General features: G+C 48.2%; 1 protein-coding gene across 1 annotated transcript; it reads right to left on the minus strand.

Moving 5' to 3' along the window:
* Nucleotides 1-1,982: 1,982 nt before the first annotated feature.
* LOC110549527 (sodium-dependent glucose transporter 1B-like) lies at nucleotides 1,983-16,707 on the minus strand. Its single transcript, XM_021638752.2, has 4 exons — nucleotides 16,360-16,707; nucleotides 7,014-7,182; nucleotides 5,811-5,927; nucleotides 1,983-3,844 (listed from the first exon to the last, which is right to left on the minus strand). Exons 2-4 carry the CDS (start codon nucleotides 7,177-7,179, stop codon nucleotides 2,850-2,852), a joined length of 1,278 nt encoding a protein of 425 aa, XP_021494427.2. The 5' UTR covers nucleotides 7,180-7,182; nucleotides 16,360-16,707; the 3' UTR covers nucleotides 1,983-2,849.
* Nucleotides 16,708-22,194: the final 5,487 nt, after the last annotated feature.

The raw sequence follows: 22,194 nt of genomic DNA on the forward strand, positions 1-22,194 counted from the left end.
GTATAACTTCAGCTCTAGGGTACCAATGCCATCTTCTGACATCCAGCAAGCACTCAGGTGCACATACCCCACACAGACACATGGGCATATACAGTTACAATACAAGGAAATCTTCTAAAAAAAAGTATAAACTTGGCCAGGTGTGGTATCTTGGGCTTTTGATTCCAGCACTTGGGAGGCAGAGGCCAGAAGGTTTCTGTGACATTAAGACTATCCTGGTCTACATAAGAGAGTTCCAGGCTAGACATGGCTACACAGTGAGACCAGGCCTCAATAAGTAAATAAATAAATAAAATACAAACGTATTATTAAGAGCAGATTAACATATTTTTAAAATCCTCTAAAATTTTAAAACAGAATTAGATTTCAGATTTATATTAAAACAGGAAGTTTTGAACTTGTGTAAAATAATATTATAGCAGACTTAATCATAACTATGCTAGCTTTCTTACATTCCATCTATCATGGACCTTTTTGTTACTTCTTTTTTTGTCCTTACTTCTCTCTGTTTCCATTCTGTAGTCATCCTTTACTTTGGAATAAAATCTTATTTGATGATATATGATCCATTCTCAATAAAAAGCACTTTCTTTTCTCTTTATTATTATTTTTTTAACCAAAATATTTTCTCCACTTGATAATTCCCTTTTGCCTTCTTTTTCTTAAAACAAAACAAACAAAAAAATCCTAGTAGTGAAAACATCCCAGAAAACTGAATTTGAAGCACCCAGGGAGGGGGGGCTCTGCCAGTTCCTTTTTCCTGCTCACCTGTTTTTAGGGCTTCCTCTGAGGTCACAGCAGCAGAAGCTCTGGCCTAGGCAGGCTATGAGGACAGGGACCTTTTGATATTCCTGATGTCATTTGGACTTTTTCATTTAGAGCCTTAACGTCCCAGATCCAGGGCAACTCCGACCACTTCCTTTACTCGTCTTTCACAAAAATCGATCTAGCTGAAGGATGGCATAGAGGCTGCAGGCTGTTGCCCTGGCCTCTTTAACACCTAACTTACACGAATCTGAATGGAATTTTGACCCCCTGGAAAAGACAGTGAGATGAAGTTTATCTTGGGAGGAGATCTGGATCTTTAATAGTCTCAAGTTTGACGGTGAAATTCCACAAGGGCTTCAGATGCCATGCCCCCTCCCCCGTGTTCTCCCAGCGAGGCCTGTGTAAACCGAAGTCCTCGGAAAGGCAGTGAAGGCCACGCCCACATTAAAGTTGCTACAGGGCTGGTCGGTTGAGAATGGAAGGTTGCAACCTCAGAGACCCTCGCTAGCCGCTCAGTGCCTTCACCTGCGTCTGACCTAATGCCCTTCAGGCTGTCAGGTGAAACCTTTTGGAATGTCTTAAGTTAGCAGACGGTTCGTTTCCACTACCCCTAAAGCTAAGGTGGCCGTTGATAGCATAGGAATCCTCAAGAAGAGAAGGCCTCACTGTGCGGATCCTGCCAGGGCAGACAGTGAGCCAAATGGACAGTGATCCCCCTCCAGTAAGACCCTTCTGTCAGGGCATTTTAGCACAACAGAAAAGTAACTGAAACCCCCAAGCTAGCCAGCAGGACCCTGAGAGGCTGGGTCGCAGGGACTCAGGTGCAGCTCACAATGGCAGCGGGCCTCAGCATCAGCCAGGTGAGGCTGATTTTGCAAGCACACAGCTTATAGGGTAACTGCGGCTTCCACCAACATTCCGAAGGAAAGCCTCAGACACTGAGCTCGGACTCCTGAGCAAACACTTGAGATCTCTGAGACTTTTGAAGTACAGCGGAGAATTTTTGCACTGGATTCTATTTTACTGGATGAGACAGTGGATCATTATTTTATGTATGTACATGAAAAACGCTGCCAATAACTTTGTCCCAGTTTTAAATGCTGGTTTATTATAAGGTGTATCATGATTTCAGACATGTTAAAAGTATGGATCCATCCACCTAAGGATGGATTCAAGTCTGCGCTGGTTAGTATTTTTCATAAGAGTAATCAGCATTAAGCACATTAAATGGCACATATTTATTTAATATTTGCAATGAAAAGTGGGCTATCTTGATTTCTGGGAGACATCTTGTGAAAACATCATGATGCATCGATTTTCAGTTTGGGGACTGGAGATGACCCAGGGGCCTATGTTGAGAGCCCCGGGGGAAAACCTGATAGGCAGAGTCACATGCCTTAAACCTTGCTGGGTTTCCTTCACAGCAATAAAAAGCTGAAATCAGTCACTGTCGCTGGCATGCTGTGACTCGGCCCTACAGCAACACCTGATCCTTACAAGAATGATTTCACAACACTGCTCCCTGAACACGTGGTAGAAAGGGGGCAGGTGGTCACTGCCGAGAAAGCCCATCTGATATGCCAGAATGCCCACAGCTTCCTGGCCTCCACCACCTTCAAGGTGGCATAAATATCACCTAATAATTCAACTGCCAGAACAGTCTCCTAGCAAGGGTTTACTGTACGAGAGCACTTGGTAGTTTATGGATGACTGAGAGTCACGGGACATTTCTAAATTTTCTAGCATTCTCTACAAATAGACCTGGAAAGCTTAGATGTCGGCGGGTATTGAGAGATTTTCACTCCCCAGTTGACTGAACTCCTTATCCAGTGAAGTCCCTAAGTAATTCGCCCTCTCTGCAGCATGTGTCCCTTCTGTCCAGGTGTGAGTCACGGGGATTGCCTTTATTAACCGCAGAGGAACTCAATAAAAGGCACTTCTGTGGGCTCCATCACAAATCTCCAGATGTCTGCCTTCCAGATGGCCCCATGGACCACTCACTTCAACCACTCCAAAACTGGTTTCATTCCCCTTCCCCACCCCCACCCCCTTTTAAAAAATCTTCACATATAGTCTCTTCCTCAAAGCCTAGAACTAGTGGACAAAGCCTTCTGGTCCTCACTCTGTTTTCTTCCTTTGCGCTGGCGCTTCAGGGGTAAGGTGGCTAATTTATACATCACAGGAAACAAAACAGCAGTGAAGATGGCTGACCCCAGACATGTGTACAGGACTACAGGCAGATCTGGGTAGTGTCCCTGGAGAATCCCGATCACTGCAGGAATGGCCATATCTCCTAGGGCAGCACCAATGACAAAGAATGCTGTAGATTTCCCAGTTAAGGTGGTGTACTGCTCAACCCAGGAAATGCCGCTGGGAAACGTGGTTGCCATTGAGGCTCCATACACAGATGTTGCAATCCAGAGACAAAGACGGTTCTTGTCAAAAAGCACCAGAAATAAAGATGAGGCCAGGCTGCCAATGTTGCTCAGCACGATCATGGTTCCAGGCTGTAAGAATGTTGCAAAGAAGATGGCCAGGCCCCTGCAGGCTGCAAAGGTGCCCCAGAAGATGGAGTTCAAGCCAGCTGCCTCGCTTTCTTCCATGCCAACGTGGGTGGTGGCAAAGGAGAATACATAAGAGCCGTAGGTCACCTCAGCTCCCACGTAAAAGAAGAAGAAGAAGAAGAGGAGGCAGAGCAGGGCCCAGTGATATTTAGCCCTTTGAGCTACCTGAGCAGATGCTGTGGCTTTCTCTTGCTTTGAGTGTTTCTTACAAAACAGACCAAAGAGAAAGACAGAAACGACTAAAATATAGGTGCTGATGGAAGCATACGCCCACAGGAGATTCATGTCATCGGGTACCGCAAACAGTGAGCCTGTGGAGGCCTCAGAGGATCGGTTCAGCATTAGAGGATCAAAGTCGGACTCGGTGTGGTTCTGAGCAGATGCTGCTGTGCCCCAGGCCAGTTTAGCCAGCAGGGGCGCCAGGACAGCACCCAAGGCAAAACTGAAGTGCAAGGCCTGCATATGGGGGGCTCCTTTGTCCCCCCAAAGAGCCAAGATGAGGACATTTGCACCTGCCAATGACACAAAGGGATGGTTAGAGTTAAGTTGTCACCTAATGCAGGGAAAACCCAACAAGTCCTAATTACGATAAAGAGGCTGTGCCTGTGTCACCTGACTGGAATGCTATGACATTCTAAGTGACCCACCACTGGCCCCAAGTGATTCTGATTAGGGGGTTGACCCATGAACTCCAGAAAACTTTGTGTTGTAATGTCTCAGACTCATAGATGGAATGGCACAAGCCGGTGAACCTCTCCCCCCCCCCAGCCAGGAACACTAGCAAAGGGCTGCTATAAACAGTGCTGAAACCACACCGGGGAGCAATGTATAGACCATTGCAAATGTCTGAAATATGCGTGTTTGCTAGGCCAAAATATTATCATCAGCTAGAGGCCAAATGACAAAGCTTTCTGGCAATCACTTGAACCTTGTGGCTGAAATAAATGTAAACATTCCATCCGGAACCTGGATCCTCCAAGCTTTGCTGTTCCAGTTGGAGGAAACAGGCACACCTTTCAGAATCCACACAAGGCTGTCTGAGCACCTGCCAGGGGAAAGCCCTAAGCACCAAGCCACTGGCTACTTTGTTTTAACCAGATACTTTGAGATAATCATGTAAGTCTTTTTAGCTTAGTAACCAAATGAAACCTGTGTTAGAAAATAGTGCATGATTTATCAGGTAACGTTAGAACATCAAGGGACACTCCAGCCAGAGAACCAGACCAGGGCTTTGACCAACCATCATTGGAGAAGCTTCTTCCTGCATAGGTAGGGAAAAAACACAGACCCACAGCCAGACCTCTCTCACTCCCTCTCTCTCTTATTCTCTCTCTCTCTCACACACACCTTGGATCACTCAGCCCTAAACTTGATGTCTCTGTCAAGTCCCTTCCCTCATAGCTCAGGGACACACAGAAGAGGAGGTAGAAAGAGTGTGAAGAGTGGGATGGGATGGACAACACCAAGAAAACAAGGCCCTCTACGTAAACATGATCAGAGCGCGTGTGAACTCAGAGAGACCGAGGCAATGTGCACTGGGCCCTCACAGGTCTCCACCAGCTCCTTCTTGTATGTACTACAGCTTCCAGTTTAGTGTTTTAATGGGATTCCTGAGTGTGGGAATGAGTGGGTCTCCTTTCACAAGGTTTCTTGTGGCTTCTCTTGGGCTCTTTTCCTTCCCTTCTTTTTGTTTTGCCCAACTCCAAAGTGTAGGTTCTTGTTTTATCTTATTATATTTTACCATTATCCTCTAGAAGCCTGTTCTTTTCTAATGGGAGACAGAGAAGGGGTGGATCTGGATGGGGGAGGCAAGGAGCTGGGAGACACAGAGGGAGGGGAAAGTGTACTCAGGATATGCGAAAAAGATCTCTTTTCAGCAAAAGAGAAAAGAAGAAAGGCAGGGGAGAGCTGGAGAGGAGGAGTTGATGCCATCGTGGATGGTGTTTGGTAGGTTTTCAAATAGATGTTGACATACGGAAAAGCTAGAGCTTTGGAGATTTGGAACTTCCAAGAGAAATCAACAGGAAAGACAGAAGCACGGAGCACACGCTTCTCTTAGCTCAAAAGACAGGGTGTGTTTGAACTGCGTCTGCTTCTGTGCCTTCTTAGTCAATCGATGGCCCCATGCTTGTTTGCAGCCACCAGTTCCTCTCACTTGACAGTGAGAAAATTGAACCCCCAAACAAAAGCCCATTTCCCCACCGTACTGCCAACCACAGAGGGGTGGGCCTTTCCCAGGCTAGCTCCTATAAATCAGCCTCTCGACGAACAAAGGCATTAAGTCCAGTTGTAGAGTCGGCTGTTCAAAAGTCAATGCCCAAAAAGCCACCACAAGGTGTGATCTGTCCAAGCGACCCCACGGCCAAGTCGGGAAGTCTGTACCACTTTGAAAAGTATGCAAGGGACAGTTGCTGTCATCTCCTGGACCTTTCCAGCAGAGGTCCCACCCCTAGAGGGGACATCGCAGGCTTCGCACACCTGTATCGACCACGCCAGCGGAAGCCCCGAAGCCAGACATGGTGACGATCACTAAGAAGGCCGTCTTGCAGAAAGGGATGAGATAGAGCACCGCGGCCGTCGCCAACATCGACACTCCTGGGAAGAAAGGGAAAGGGGTCAGCTGTTGAGACTGGGAGTGTAGCTCAGCAGTGAAAGGCTTGTCCAGCATGCACGAGCCCCACGTCTGATTCTCCACTGCAAGAAGAAGCTTTCATGTTAAAAGATAAAAGTAAGTTATATATATAAACTGTGTCCCTCAGGACCATAAAATAAGGACACACAAAGAAGACTGAATTAACAGAGCTGCAGCTTCTTCAGTGAAATACTTTACATGCAAAAATCACGTACATTCTGTAAGGCTTTTGTAAACTAAGATGAAAATTACTATGACCTAAACAGAATTATAGTACTATTAATAATCATAACAAATTATGCAGCAAAGCAAAGTTCAGTAGCAAGGGAGGCAGGCCAGAAATTATTTACTACTTTACTGTCAAACATTTGAGAATCTGGGAGAAGTTTTTGATGTGGCTAACAACGCCTTTAGTGTAATAGTTTCTGGCTAAATATTGCTAAATTAATTAGTTCTGGGGAATGAGGGGGAATGTACGAAGAGCCAACTATTTATTCGTCGGCAATAACTTATTTTCCTTGCGTTGCGTCTTAGAAAGCATTCAACTAAATTTCCTTTAGTTGTGTCAATTTATTGGAAAAATTATGCCAAGAGCTTCGCCACCTTTTCCGGGTGTGGAAGGGACAGTCTGGGGTCATCTGTGATACCTGGCTACAGGGACAAAACCACAGCCTACATGGTTACACACACACACACACACACACACACACACACACACACACCCGCCCCCTTCATGTTCAGTCGCGAATGCACAGAGCCTGGCCACACTCCCTGCGGCCCCAGAAGCCCTCTTCCCCCCACCCCCACCCCCACCCCCCGTGCCTGGAGCGGAGCCTCAGCCACAGGAAGGGTCAGCGTGGCTCCCGCCCGGGGTGATCATGTTCCCAGTGGATCAGGACAGACTCCCTCCAGCTGCTGGGGAAAGGGCCCCAGACCCCCGCTCCTGCTGGCTTCTGCTGGCAAGAATCCTGCAGGCCGGGCCTTCCCCGCCGAGGGCCAAGGTGTGAAGTCAGACAGGCGCGGACCGGCAGAGCCTGGTGTTCACTCACCCAGGAGAAAGTACTGGTTCATGCGGTCGAAGAGAGCCCCGCCCACCACGGTGCCACCCAGGAACCCAGTGGCGCGGCCCACGAAGAGCAGAGACAGGCTGCTGATGTTTCTGTTCACGTTCGCCGCCAGGTCTTGAAACGTCGGTCCCAGGATGGCGACGCTCATTCCCTAGGATTTAAGAGAAAAGGCAAAAGATTTTTTTTCTTTATTTACGGTAAGTGAAACCGTGTCTGAAAGGAGTGGTGGCATTGTTCTGCCATAAAAAGGGTGGGGCGCCGGCAGACAGCGCTTACTTCTGAGACCTGCGGCTCAGAAAAATCGCCAACGGCAGCGACGCGGTCCTCTGTGGTTTATCTGTGCGCAGCCTTCAATTTTTAAAACATTAGTTCTTTTGAGCTAGGGGTTTGTGCAGCTCCAGCTGGCCCCGGCCTCGGTATGTAGCCAGGAATGACCTTGAACTCCTGATCCTCTACCCTACCTCATAAGCACTGGGTTTCCTAATATAAAACTACTTAATTCCTTTTGTTTTGTTTTGTTTTGTTTTGTTTTTCTCAATTTTTACTTTAAAGTGTTAGTCTGCATGACGTAGTCTTGACAGGCCTTTGTATATTTTCTTTTTTTAATTTATTTCTTAGCCATACAGCATTCTGCCTGCACACCAGATCTTACTATGGATGGTTGTGAGCCACCGTGTGGTTGCTGGGAATTGAACTCAGGATCGTTTGGAAGAGCGGTGAGTGTTCTTAACCTCTGAGCCATCTCTCCAGCCCCCTTTGTGTATTTTCAAAGGTACTTTGTGCAGACGCTAAGAACTGAGCGTAAATGATTTCCAGTGCTGTGTCCACACGTCAGGCACGGCGGCCTGTGGTCCTAGCTGGCAGGAGGATGAAGGCAGAGCATGGGTTCTGTCAACATGGACAACGCAACACACAAGATCCTTCACATACAAGCCATGCTTGACTCCAAGCGCGTCGCTCTTTTAGCTCTCACCGTCTTGTCACCTACAGCTGTTCAAGGCGGTACTTTACGAAGCCACTCTTCAAGGACAGTCATGGAAAAGGCTCTGCCAAATCCAGGAATCTGTGACTTCGAGACCGTTCCATTGGCCTGGGTAGGAATCCAGACCTCTAATGAAGTACCAGCGGCTCATAAATTTGATGTTTAACCCAGCGTCAAGCGCGGTGAGAATTAAGTTCCGAGGAAATGACTTGGCAGATTTTCACGCTAAGTAGCCAGTTGGTGACATTGTTGAGCTATGCAGTTTGAATGAGCGCCACAGATTGATCCAAGTCTAATTACCTACCATAATCTATTTAATGAACAGTTCTAGGCACCTGAAGTGGAAAAGCAAAGCTGGTGTTTAAGGGATTGGAAGTTCATTGCCAAGCATGTGCCTGGGGGGAGCTTGGATGTCTGCTGGGGCTCGCTGAGTCTTTAAAGCTTGTGACATAAACCCTGCAATTCCAAGACTCATCCTGGAGGAGCTGAAATCACCTACACCAAAAGCGAGCACCCGTGGACGGGCGGAAAAAAGGCTTCTAACCAAGGTTTGCTTTGTCAAACCCTGAATTTGGGTTGAAACTATAAAGGCCTCAAGTGCTCTATTCCCAGAAGCTGCACACTTTGAACCCTCGGGAATGGCCATGTTCGCTTGACACCCGCGGTGCTTACTTTCCGGTACAGAAGGGTTGCCCACACAGACAGTCTGATGCTGTACATTAGCGTTGAGTAGGTGCTGTTCATGTAGCTGTGACAAGCAGAAACTTTAATTTTTGTTAACTGGGTGTGATGGTACAGGCCTAGAATCTCGGCATTGGGGAGGTGGAAGTAGGAGGATCAAAAACTCAATGCCACTGGTCGGTGGTGGCCCAGGCCTGTAATCCCAGCACTCCGGGGGGCAGAGGCAGGTGGGTCTCTGTCAGTTCAAGACCAGTCTGATCTACAAAGTGAGTCCAGGACAGGCAAGGTTACACAGAGAAACCCTGTCTCAACAAACAAACAAACAAACAAACAAATCAGTGTTATTCTTGGCTACAGAGTGAGTGTGAGGCCAGCCTGGGCTACATGAAACCCTGTCTCAAATTAAAAAAAAAAAAAAAGTTTGCTTTCTTTACAGAGCATTCGCAGAGAACTCTCCAGCAAGAGCAGTGCTTGTTTTACAGTACAATGGCATTAGGGCAAGCTTGAATCAGCTGAATGACCCCAGTCCTGGCTCACTGAGGGGTAGTCAAGGGCAGAAGGGCTAGCCCGGACCAAGTCCCAAAATGTTAGGGATCATTCAGACCCCAGATTCAGGCTGATGGAAGTTTATTGGAACACTGAACAAAAAACTGACTGGTCAGGGACACGGCCTGGATTTGGGAGCCAAACTGTGACACCGATTTGTTTCTAAGTCAGGCCTTTTATAAGAAAAACTGTAACCAGGCAACAACCAGGAAACCAGGTGGGAGGCGGGGCCGGGGGGGCAGCATTGCATCATTTTGACCAGCCAAACACAAGAAGAATGGATTTTGTTCCAAGCACATTGCATCTAGGTAGCTAGACGAAGCATTTTAAGCTAATTGCCAGGATATGGGCTTGGAGACATTCCAGCTTCTCATTGTTCCAGGAGAAAGGAACATAGCAGGGTATTGTAGTTCTGTTTAAGCCGAACACATATCATTAATTCAAGCAGAATGTTCAACGAGTATCAAATTGTAAGTAAAAGGCTGTACAAGTTCTCGGGCAGGCAGAGCCTGACAACCTGAACTTGATTTCACCTTATGATGAAAACTGAGACTTGGTGGCAAAATGGCTTCTGATATGCTAAAGGCAACAGCAGATATTAACGGATGAGCCACAGTTATGCTAGAAACAAACAAACAAAAAAGGTTTAAGCAGGTTACAACACCCCCCCCCCCCCGAAGAGCATAGACCTTGCCCTTGTGAAATGGTCACTTTAAGGCTGTACCCTAGGGACTGCAAATATTTAGTGACTAAGTGCTTGCTGCCTTTGTAGCGGACCTAGGCTCAGTTCCCAGCACCCACATCCGATGGCCCGTTATCCCCTGTAACTCCAGCTGCAGGAGCTCTGACACACTCTTCTGGGCTCCATGGCTACCTGCAGACACATGATACACATAAACACACACATAACATAGATATTTTTCAAAAAGACTGCGCTCCTAGTCATAGAAACTCACAATCTTACACTCTCATAAACTACAACGCTGCTCAGTAAAGTCACAGCTTGCAGGGATGACACCAAAGCGTTACTTTCTCTAGGTCGAAAAGAGTCCGTCACACCCAACAACTGGTGTGAGCCAGGATTTCCATGGTCTGGATCCTGGAGCATGGATCTTTTAGGGCCGAAGTCACCACCTTCACTTTGTTGGAAGGGACCATCCCAGGTTTTTCTCTACAGCCGAACTTCCGGGCCTTCAGGCTTGGCTCTGTATCTATCTGGAAGCGTCTGCTCGTCTGCTCACATTGTGCCTGTGCTGGAGACCTTAAGGAGAAGCTGGTCAGGGATGTTCCTCCCCAGAAATCAGACACCAGTATAGTTGTGGGTCACTTCCTCAAGATCGTAGGAGAGATCTTCTGTGCCACTGCTAAAGCCTAACCTTTTATTCTTTCCTCTCCAATACCTGGTGTCCCAATCGCTCCCCTTTCCTTTGAGGGGCATATCTGGCTGGGTCCAGACTGTGTTGATACAGGAAAAGCTAACGCTGTAGCAGAAACACCCGAGCAATGCTGGGTTGTGGGCTAGATGCTCCCAAGTCAGGAAACAGCGTTACTATTGCCCAGGCCATTCCATATTTCCAGGGAGTCACTGTCACACTCCGAAGGACAGGCTAGACAGCTCGGCTCCTTGTTCCCTTCGCTCCCTGAAAATAATAACATGACTAATACCCTAGTCACCAGCAAAAATTAAAAACTTGGGGCTGGAGTGAGGGCTCAGCAGTTAAGAGCACTTGCTGTCCTTGACATGGGCCTGGATTCCGTTCCTTGCACCCACATGGTGGTTCACATTGATCTTTAACTCCAATTCTTCTGGTCTCCATGGACGTCTCGTATGAATGTGGTACAAACATGAAGGCAAACACACACACACACACACACACACAATAAAAATTAAATAAAAAATAGAAAACTGGAGTGGTATTTGCAGACGGTATCTGCATGTACACTCCCAGGAGCCGAGAATTACCTCTGCGTGCATAAGCAAAAGCTCATTTCTGTCAATTAAACGCAGAGGTCTATTTCCACCAAGAGACTGCCCCACTGTACTGTTTTCCACAAGACCTTGCTTAGATCTGTAAACTTACAGATGGCTGAGCAAATCTAACAGGCTTCTGCTCAAACTCTTCCGCTTCCAAGGACTCCTCTCCCGGGTCTGTGGAGACCTTTTCTACAGCCTTCAGCCACTCGCTCGGTTGGCTCTTGCAGTTCAGCCTGATTATTTCCTGCCTCCTGAGCTCGTTTCCTTGAAAGTCCGCAGACCTTTCGGTAATCAGAGGCCAAACCAGTCATTATGTAAAATTAGCGCCTGCCCTGAAGTAAGAGTAAGCGAGTTTCAAGTGAAGATGTTTTTAACAGGGTTCCTGGGGTCTGGCCTCGGCAGCCGTAGGATGCTGGTTACATGACGTTTGAGACAAACATTTAAGTTGGGAGAAAGATGAATCTCAGAGCAATCAGCTGCTCCTGGGGCTCAGAGACGCCACTCTGAGGGATGCGTGAGAACATTAATAGTTCACACACAATGGAACAACTTCAGTGTTATAGACTTTCTCTCTCCACGCTGGGGGCCAGGGTGACACAGAAACCAGAATACTCTCCCTAACTCCTTCCCCTTACGTTTACTGTGGCACAAAGTGTGGCTCTAGTTAAAAAGATGCCTGAGGGGCTGGCATGAAGAGGCAGGAGGTCCAGCTTTCAACCCTAGCACCCCCATGATGATATCGCTGGCCCTCCAGACATGCTCCTGCATACAGTAAGGAAACTTCCTCAGGGTAAGGGCCAGCATTCAGTTGGTCTGCAAGCATGGTGGATCCCAAGCCTTCCTTACCCTGGTTTCAAACACTTATATTAATTGGTTATCTTAGATCATATGGCTCCTGTTACCAGACAAACTGGACCGAGAGAGAGAGAGAGAGAGAGAGAGAGAGAGAGAGAGAGAGCTCTCGTCACCAGTGGAAAACATCAAGGAGCTAATTGGATTCATGAGAATGTGAGAATGGTTCCCTGACTTTGCTAAGCCTATGGCTCCCTGACTGCTGAGCCTATGGTTCCCTGACTGTGCTAAGCCTGTGGCTCCCTCACTGCTGAGCCCACACTGCTTACTGAGGCTTTCTCCTCCTGTATTCCATCGCTGAGAACTTCCTACAGCTCCCACTGCTTGTGATGGATTTGGAGTAGAGGAGTTGAAGGCACAGCGAAGCTGAATTCTGGTTGTAAAATGTAAAGTCTGTACAAGAATACAGAAGTCACATTTTTCCACAAATGCTAGCGAAGGTAAATGCTCAAGCGAAGACAAGTTATGGCCACTGTGACAGTCTGACTAGATGGTGGGACACAGAAAAGCAGCACCCAGCCCCAAAGCTAAAACCTTCCAAACTGAGAACTAACAACGCGCTAACCAAAAGCTATCAGCATTGGCGCATCTGGATGCCTGTAGATCCTCAGAAGCTTTCAAAAAGCACCAGTGAGCTGTACTTGGGCACTCCGCTGAAGACACCCCCGAAATCTGTTCAATGGCCCTGTGACAATGGCTCTTACTTGTGTGCTTTCACCATGTAAGTTAAAGGAATTTGGAGTAGTCTCCTGTGACAGAGATTTCTGATGCTATTACACACACACACACACACACACTAAATGGAAAAACCGTATTCTGAAAACTAGAATCTCGGATGCCTTTTCAGAGGATTTCCTTGAAGGATGTGAGAACTGGGTCCTCTGGCTAAGACCCAATGGGCTGCTGTTGCCTGTTAGCGCAGCATCCTTAGACCTCTGGGCTGGCGTGTGCAGGGTGCGGCATGGAGACGGGGAAACTCCTGCAGGGCGGATCTTTGCCTGCGTTCTCCTTCCCAGAAGGCTTTACTTACACCGAGTGCAGTTCAGCAGCAGGATGCTGGACAGGGCTCCGGTGAGCTGTCCGGAGTGTGGGGATTTTAAAACCCTAAGAACAATGGAAGAAGCAGACGCAGAAGCCAAAAGCAAGAAATGGCCATCCAAACGGAAGTCAGACTTCACAGCCAATCTTAAACCGATCCAAAGGACTGAATAGTACAGAGCAGTTGGAAACGAAGCATTGTACAGATTTCGGGGGTGTCTTCAGCGGAGTGCCCAAGCACAGCTCACTGGTGCTTTTTGAAAGATTCCGAGGATCTACAGGCATCCAGATGCGCCAATGCTGATAGCTTTTGGTTAGCGCGTTGTTAGTTCTCAGTTTGGAAGGTTTTAGCTTTGGGGCTGGGTGTGTAGCTAATTGGGTAGTGCTTTCCTAGCTTTCAGAAAACCCTGGGTTCATCCAGTTTTTCACAAACAGCCTGTGCTGATATGCACCTGCTATCACATCGAAGTTAGGTCAGGAGCACCAGGAGTTCAAGGTCATTATCAGCTACAGAAGGAGTTCAAGACCAGCCTGGGAGAGTGATTTTGTCAAAATGAAGAGAGGAAGAGGAGCGGAGGAGTAAAGAAAGAAAGGAAGGCTTTTTCCTTTAGCTTTTTATTAAATGAGGAAACATGAAACATGATTTGTTTAGACTTTTCTTTGGTTATTAAAGGACCGCAAAAGCACGAGAAAGAAGTCAAGTCATAATAAGTTTTTCTGCCTCTTGACAATAAACTGAGAACTAAGAAATCAAATCTCACAAAATCCTAGATTTTTGTGACTGTTAATTCCTAGGAATCAATCAAGTGCCTGTTTTTTTTTTTAATGAGATTGTTTTATTCCTTAATTATATGTTTGCATGTGCTGTGAAGGGGAGGATACAGGTGCCCACAGAGGACAAAAGCATCCGATCCCCCCCACAGCTGGAGTTATGGGGGGGGGCTAGGAACAGCCCAACCTGGATACGGGGTGACAAACTGTGGTCCCTGCAAGAGCCGAGCACTCTGCTGGCCCTCCGAGTGGTCACTGATTTGAAAATGCGTTTCACCCAGTGTGATAATACGCAGCACATTTTGACCTCTTGAAGGTTTTAATCCTGTAGGCATTTAACAGTGTTGGGCAAACGGTGTGGGGGTTGGGGGTAGAGTGTGGTCTGTGTGGGGGGGGAGAGGACAGTGAGCTTATTTGCAATTAATTCACAACATTTTAAAGTCTAATCCAGTCACAAAAAAACAAAAAACAGTAGGGTTGAAAAATTGGTAAAACTTAAGTGCTAAATTTTAGCTTGCCACGAATAGCTTTGAACGTTTCTTTTATGGGGTGTTTACACCCCACTTCAACTCCGTGTCTTAGCGTGAACTTACAGGCCTGCTTCGGGCGTGCTCAGCCAAGCTTCAGGCCACTCCCTGCTGCCCTTAACCCTAATGCACGTAGAACTTTCAACTAAACGCAATGGTGATGCAGCTGTGTTGTCTGTGCACCGAACTATGTTAATAATTTTCTCCAAGAAAACAAAGGATACCTTCTGTTTGTTTTGTTTTGAGATCTCCATGTAGCCCAGGCTGGCCCGGAACTCCCTATGTAGCTGAGGATGACCCTGAATCCTTAATCCTTCTGCCTCACTTCCTACGGGCTGGGATTACAGGTGTGTGTCACCACGCCAAGCTTGGATATTGTTTTACATCAGGCAATCTTTACAGCCAACTATGGGCCTCAATCACCATCATACCAATCCAGATCAACGGGACTCTAATTGTTTTAAGCACCTATTGAACAAACTACCTATTTGATCTTGATCCATTTCAGTTTCTTGGCGCTATCCTCCTATTGGCCATCATAACTGACCTTGTATCAGCTCAAGAGTCATAAATATTCTTATGCACCCGTAGAAACGTGTGACAAAACATAAAGAAAGCTTAAAGAACTATGAAAACGAACCTGACTTGGACATTTTCAGTTCTACCCATGGACCAAAGCAGCCGTTCACGTGGTAATAAAAAGGGCCTAAAGCGACCTCCTTGGGTAGGACACTGTAACCTACTTTAACATGTCAACAAACTGCAAGCTGAGAGAAAGTGATGGAAAAGGGGGGACTGAACAGACAGGCCTTCAGCCCGCCGGACTTCCACTGTCCAGGAATGGGCAACAGTGGTAAAGGAGCTACGATAAGGATGCTTCTTCTGCGTGTGCCTGTCTGGCTCTGCCTGTAGAGCCAACGCAAACGTTCCTGCAACATTACTTTGCATAAAGAGCAAAAATAAACGTTTCCAGTCTTTTTCTTTCTGACAGGCGGGACAGGACCTAACGGCCAACAAGCTAGCTTTCAGAAGAAATTCCTTGGACCCTTAGATAAGTTCCCAGTTCACTTCCATTTCAAGAACTATTGATCGTAACTGCACCATTTCGCTCCAAAGGAAAGTGTGCACCCTATCCAGGCGCCTTTGACCCAAGACTAAATACCAGGGTGAGCCCGGGGCCACAGCAGGGAGCTCACTTCGTGCCTTCCAAGGACTCACAGCCCGACGCTGTGAGCCTCTGCTGTGATTACCCATCCGACCGCAGCAGTGCGATCTAAGAAATGTTTGTGGCTGAGTCTAAGAGAGCGTGAATGACTCCCCTCAGGGGACTCTCCCCCCCCTAGCCCCCCTGGATCACAACTACGGAGTGATGGGGAGTGAAGCGGTTTGGCACAAATACCGAATTGAGAGGGAGCTCAAGGTTCTGCAGAAAGCGCTTAATAGCCTTTCACCTTGCTCCGTGGAAATCGCTTATGCGCTGGGGTTGGTTTGAAGAGGGTTGTGGGCAGAGTAAGGGGTCTTCCTGGCTACAGAAAAGTGATTTCTTTTTCCCCCTCTCCTTTATTTCCCCGTCTGTAAAATCAAGCGGTTGGCGTAATTTAGTCAAGCCATCCTACAGAGAAAAATCCTCCCCGAAGTAGATTCCTCTGTAAAATCATTACGGTGCAGAGGGCAATGGCTACGGACCCCGGCAACGTCTTTTGCGTCTCCCTAGTTCTAAGAGGAGCCCTGCAAAGGTAGGCTGTAGGCGGGGAGACACGGTTAGGCAAAAACCAACCGCTCTCCTGACAGTGAGCTCCACGATTAGAACTGTGTCTGTGTGTTAGCTGATGAAACGGAAGCCCCGGAGGACTCACGAAAGCGCCCAAGGTCACAGACCGCCCGGGTTGGACCGGGCAGGACCCCCGCGGCAGGCTCGCACCCCGGCCTGCGAGGGGACGCAGCCTCAGCTCTCACCAGCCCCAGGAAGGCGGCGTACAGGACCGCGGTGGAGAACCAGCGCAGCGCGCTCCCGGCGCGGCCAGCCCGCCCGGAGGCCACCGTGGCCGGCTCGCTCTCCTCCCGGGTCTCCGCCCCGCGGAGCCGCTGGGCGGCAGCCACGGGCCCGGCGCCCCCGGTCTTCACGTCCAACTCCAGCTTGGCGGCGGCAGAGAGCTCCGGCTCCTCCAGGCTCCGAGGTCCCTCCTGGTGCCACCTGCCTCCGGGGACCGTCCCGAGTGAGGGCTTCGGTCTGATGGACTTCGACCCTGGCCCCAGCTGGCCGCTGACAGTGTTCGCTCTCCATCTTGCAGAATCGCCCGGTTTGAGTGACGGCATCGGGCCCCTGGCCAACCGAGAGCGAGAGTCAAAGCGGAAGTCACAGAGGTTGCCTTGGCAACCGAGCCCTTGGCTGAGTTCGTGCTGCTCCGAGAAGGGTGCGGGTGACGCCTGAGCGAGCCGAACCGGCAAGCACCGGCTGAGACATGGTTGTCCTCACGCGCCCCCACCTCTGTCCCGCGTCCACACCTGAGCTTTCCCGTCTGTTAGTATTTATATAAAAAATGCCACGCACACAACAGGAACACGTATTATATGAAAGAGGTTTATCAGATGGAGATGGAGAAGGAGAAGGAGAAGGAGAGAGAGATGGTGGGGAAGGGGTGCCCCGACAGAGAGAAGGGAGAGAGCAGAAGAGGGGGAGAGATCACAAGAGCAAGAGAGCAAGAGAGGGAGAGAGTAAGAGAGGGACTAAGTGGCAGGTTGGTCCTTTTATGGAGCAACTGAACCACGCCTGCCAGGTATGACTGCCTGGTGGCGGTGGGAGACACATAATGACATCATAGATTGCTAGGCAACCCAGAAGCAGGCTGCCTAAATACTAAAATAATTAAAAATGAGGAGCTGGGGCTGCTTCTTATGCAAGGCAAGTTAAAGTAAATAAATGTAGGTTCCTTGGAAGCAGCTCTTGGTCACCATGCAAGGGGATAAGAGAGAAAGAGAAGAAAAAAGTAAGAACTCCAAAATGTTCGGTTACATGGTGAGGAGGAGAGGAAGTCCCTGCCCTGGAAAGGTCAGGGTAGAGGGTGGGATTTGCCAGCCTTGCCCAGCAGCAGATGGGGACTGAGGCATGCTGGGAGAACCTGGAGCTGTTGATCCTGGGCCTGAAGCACACCATTCCAGCCTTTTGTTGAGAATAAGTGGATCACGGGCAAAGAAATCAGTCATCTTTAGCTACTTCTTCCTGACATTAGGGTGACGATAAGGAGGTCAAAAGGCTGAAAAGTTGGCCAAGCCCAGGAAGAGCAGGCTGTTTTCTCACATGTCCAGGGTCTGTGAGAACATCCATGGCTGGCTAGGAGGGAAAGTGCAGGCCTGGCTTGACACAGTCTGCGAAGAACACTTGTAGAGAGCTATTTTGGTGATGACTTGGATGTAGGAAACACCTTAGACCACATATATAGGCAGAAGACAAAGTTACGTAGGTCACAGAGAACTTTTTTAGGTGTACATTACTTTTAGGTGTACATTTGCAACTTTTTGGGAGAGCGAACAGAGACGAAAGAAGACACTTGAACATGGAACCTCCATTTACCTGGGGGGGGACCTCTGTTTACCCGAGGGAACCTCCATTTACCTGGTCGTTGGCAGTAATTTAAACGATTTTGCTTTGGATCTGTCATCTAAGGAAATTGAGGCCAAGTTTATTTGCAGAAACGTGTGAGCCTGGAGGTCCTTAAAGAGGGTGCTAGGTGCACAAATCTAAAATTATTTAGAAGGCAGCTCAGAGGAGAGCGGGGGGGGTATGGAAGACACGATTTCCATGGGTGAAGAGAGAAAAGTCAGCTCTGCCAGTCTTAGGAGCGTCCCCACAAAGTACTGGAGAACCAGGGGTACAGGGGCATAAGCTGGCAAAGCAGGTCGTCAAGAGCAATGCGGGGGCCACAGGGAAGACTTCTGGGAGACTCGGCTCACCTAGTACTAGGATTTTCCGAGGGCACATCTGATGTGCAAGAGGAAAGGAAAAGCTTAGAGACCGTGTCGGTTAAAAGAACAAGATTATTCACCCAAGGGAAGGCATCTGTGTGAGGGTCGGTGAGAAGGGAGGGTACCTCCATTCCCCAGGGAAATGAAGAGATACCGGTCAGTCTCTCAGACAAAGGGGAACATTTATGCAGACCATGGAATCTGCCGGTGTTGGATGTGTGGAAGAAGTGATTGGGTAGTCAGGAAAGAGGAGTCCTAAAACCAGGGAGAGAGAGTAGGGGGAATTCTACCTTTTGAAATAGACAATAGGTGCAGTACTTATCTGGAGCCCAGTTGATCTGAGAGGTGGGTTTGGGTGGATTTCCTGCAGCTTACAAGAATCCTCTTTTAAGTTTTACAAAGGAGATAAAACTTTAGACATGTTAGCATCACCATCCTGGGGTTCAGCACCAAATGTTAGTATTTGTATTAAAATGCCTTGTGCACAACCAATCTTAAATCCAGTGAGGTTTATTGGATGGAGATGGAGATGGAGATGGAGATGGAGATGGAGATGGAGAGAGGGAAGGAGAGAGACATGGTGGGAGGAGGGGAGAGAGCAGAAGAGGGGGAGAGATCACAAGAGCAAGAGGGTAAGAGAGTGACAAAGTGGTTCCTTTCATGGAGCAATTGAACCACACCTGCCAGGTATGACTACCTGGCTGGTGACACATGATGACATCATAGGTTGCTAGGCAACCCAGAAGCGGGCTGACTAAATACTAACAGTGTCCCATCTGGAAGGGCATCCTGAGACAAACGGGAACCACACAGCTCTGACAGGAAGCCTCCTCAGAAGAAGCGCTGCAGCTCCCAGGGGAGGGTATTCCCAAATGAGCTGGGGAGCTCAGAAGCCTCAGCCTCCTCTTCTCTTCTTCCCGTATCTTCACTGCTTCTTGGCTTCTTCCGATGAGAGTCACACAAGGCAGCAAATCTCATAAAAGATTTTGGGAGGAACAAATCCAGAGTGTGGAGGGCTGAATCTAGGCTTGGCTGTCCCTGCTCCGGGACAGGACATCAGAGAACTGAACAAACGGCAGGGATAATATGGGATTTCTTGGGGGAGGGTGGGGCAGGAGGGGTAGAGCTTTTCAAGGCAGAAATTTCCAGAGTGAGGATTGGCGGGATTTCAAGTCCTGAGCTTGGGGAGCTCAGGGATTGGTGAGGTTTTGTGGAAGCTGAAGGATTGGTGGGTTTTGTTTTTGTTTTTGTTTTTTCCCACTCATCCTCCCATGGGTTGGTTAAGATGGGGAGGTCTTCCCAGCCGGAGGCAGCTTTGGCTGAGGTACCGCCACTGTGGAGATATTAAGGGAGGCTGGAGAGAAGGTACTGCTGCTGTGAAAAGCTGCTTCGGAGGAACCTCATGACTGCTGCAGGCTGAGGAGGTGCCGCTGTTTTGACAGGTTCCACGGCTTTGACAGCCTCTGCCATACACTGCTCAGGGACTACATCCCCCCCCTTTTGTTTATTATTAATAGACAATTAGAGGTTAGATGGTGGGGCAGGTTGGAAAGGGGCGTCGTTATCATCAGACTACTTCCTGCTGATCCGGGGCATGGAGCTCCTTAGGGTAAATTGGATCATCGACATCATGGTATGATTGACTGCTGCAGGCTTCTAGCTCCATAGCTAGGGGCCAGTAATCCTGTAATAACGATGGATTACAAGTCTGATTAGAGATCTCTTGGATCTGCTGTTGAAGAAATCTAGATAAGAAGTTTATGAGGCAGGGTTTGATTAATAGGATTAAGAGAAGGAGAAGTGGGGTTACGAAGGGTAGAGTCCAGTTCCAAACTGGCCAGTGATCCACCAGCCAGAGGCACTGAGCTGTTTCTTAGGATTTTTTGGAGACCCACATGGAGTTGTCGGAGCTTGTCTTTTACTGTACCTAATTGGTTAACATGAAGGTGGCCTTCTTCCCCAAAGAGACAAAGACCACCTCTCTCTGCTGTTAGTACATCCAGCTGGTATGCAGAGATGAAGGTCTGAAACAAGAGATGGTGTGACAGGGAAGTGGGGTCAGCATCGTTAAAGGGTGATACTGGGGATGTGAGGACCTCTGAGGTGCTTGGACCACTTCTACTGTGTCTGTATCTAGGGGCTAAGTGGGTTATATAACATCTATATTTTTATTATGCCTGATGGTGGCTGTGATGAGTGCTATAGCAAAGTTTACCAATGACCCCTGTCTCCCATTTTTGGATCATTTGTTTGTGCAGAGACAGAAGGTGCCACCGGAAATTGAACATGCCAAGTTTGGCCATTTGAACTGTTTGTGGTAACAGAGTGAGGCTCTAATAGAATCTGCATCTGTGGAGGAAGCGAGAAAGGGTCACAAAACGAACTCCTCCGGAGAGAGTTTCTATAAGCTCCAGGTAGGAGCTGAGAGACAGGTCTTGGGGGTCCAGAAGAGGTTAAGGAAGCTGCAGGGCATAGCAGGCAGCTCCTATGGGAAGGAGGTAAGGAGACAAGGAGGGTTCCAATAGAAGGAGAGAAGGAAGTGTGTTGATACTAGAGAGTTACCCATGGTGAGGCTCTGAAAGAGCAGGCTCCCAGGGCCAGAGAAAGGCTATCCTGAGTAGGCAAAGAGGAGCGGGTGTTCAGAGCAGGTGGAGGAAAGAAGCTGCTGGAGAGGCAGACTCTGGAATTCGAAACCAAATACGATGGGTTGCAGAAGCCAGCAGAGACAAGTGATCCCTATGTGCTTTAAGAGAGTCAAGCCAGTGACCTGAGTCGGTTTGCAATGTTGGGACATGGCCATGGCTGAAGGGTGACTGTGGCCACCTCTACCAACGCTACCTGAAGACAGAGAACTCTGGAAGGGGTAGTGCTGGGGGCCCTTGTATATCAGGAGATGATAAGGTGGTGAAGAGACCATAGTAGGTGACTCAAAGGTTAAACCCTTTTGATTTGCATATTAGAAGTTCAGCTGCAACCCGAACTTGCAGACAAGGAGCCCATCTTTGGATGGTATGGTCCAGTTTTCAACTTAGGTAGTTTTTTGTTTTGGTGCTTTTCATATCTCCCATGCTGCACCTTGAAGGCCATGGCGAAGATTTCCACCTGAGGAGTCAGGGGTCCTTTCTCTAACCATTTAAATTTTGGCCTTAGTTTCAGGGAAACTCTGGGAAAAGAAGTAGTTTAGAAGGATGTTTTCCAACTGGGCTCTCAGGATCTAGGAGGCCTCTGTAAGGCGGTCTAGAAATTGAGGTGGATTTTTGTATTTATCCTGAATGACATTTTGGGATTTTTCATAATTTACCCCCTTAAGGGTGGCCTGTGGAGACCAGCAGAGAGGCTGAAGAGGAAGAGAAGGGACTGTGGGTTGCAATTCATTAGTGTGATCAAAATAGAAGAATCACCTGGTTTGGGCCTCGCAGCTAGAAGGAGCTGTTTTTACTTTGGTTGGCTTATGCCATGTGGCCACTTTTAATCAAGATGGGAGGGAGAACACATGGCAAAGTCCATCCTTTCCAACCCTAGCAAAGATGACTGCTGGCCGTGTACCCATGTGATGGGGGGACAGCAACTAAGATGGCACCAGGCCTTTAAGATTAGCTATGCATAGATGTTTAACTATCAGCTCTGGTGTTACAAGTTTTAAGCTAACCCCTTTGTTAAAGATTTGATAGGGTTTTCATCATGCTTGCAAATCCTGAGGTAAGATTTATACCTTAGCAGAAGTTTTTAGAGAGTTAGCCCAAAGCCTAGAGGGTGAGATAAAAAGCAATAGTCCCCATCGGGAATATTTTGTCTGTCCCTTTTGTTTTGTTCTGTTCCTCTCTGCCA

The sequence above is a fragment of the Meriones unguiculatus genome, chromosome 20 (genome assembly GCF_030254825.1).
Source record: "Meriones unguiculatus strain TT.TT164.6M chromosome 20, Bangor_MerUng_6.1, whole genome shotgun sequence".
NCBI lineage: Eukaryota > Metazoa > Chordata > Mammalia > Rodentia > Muridae > Meriones > Meriones unguiculatus.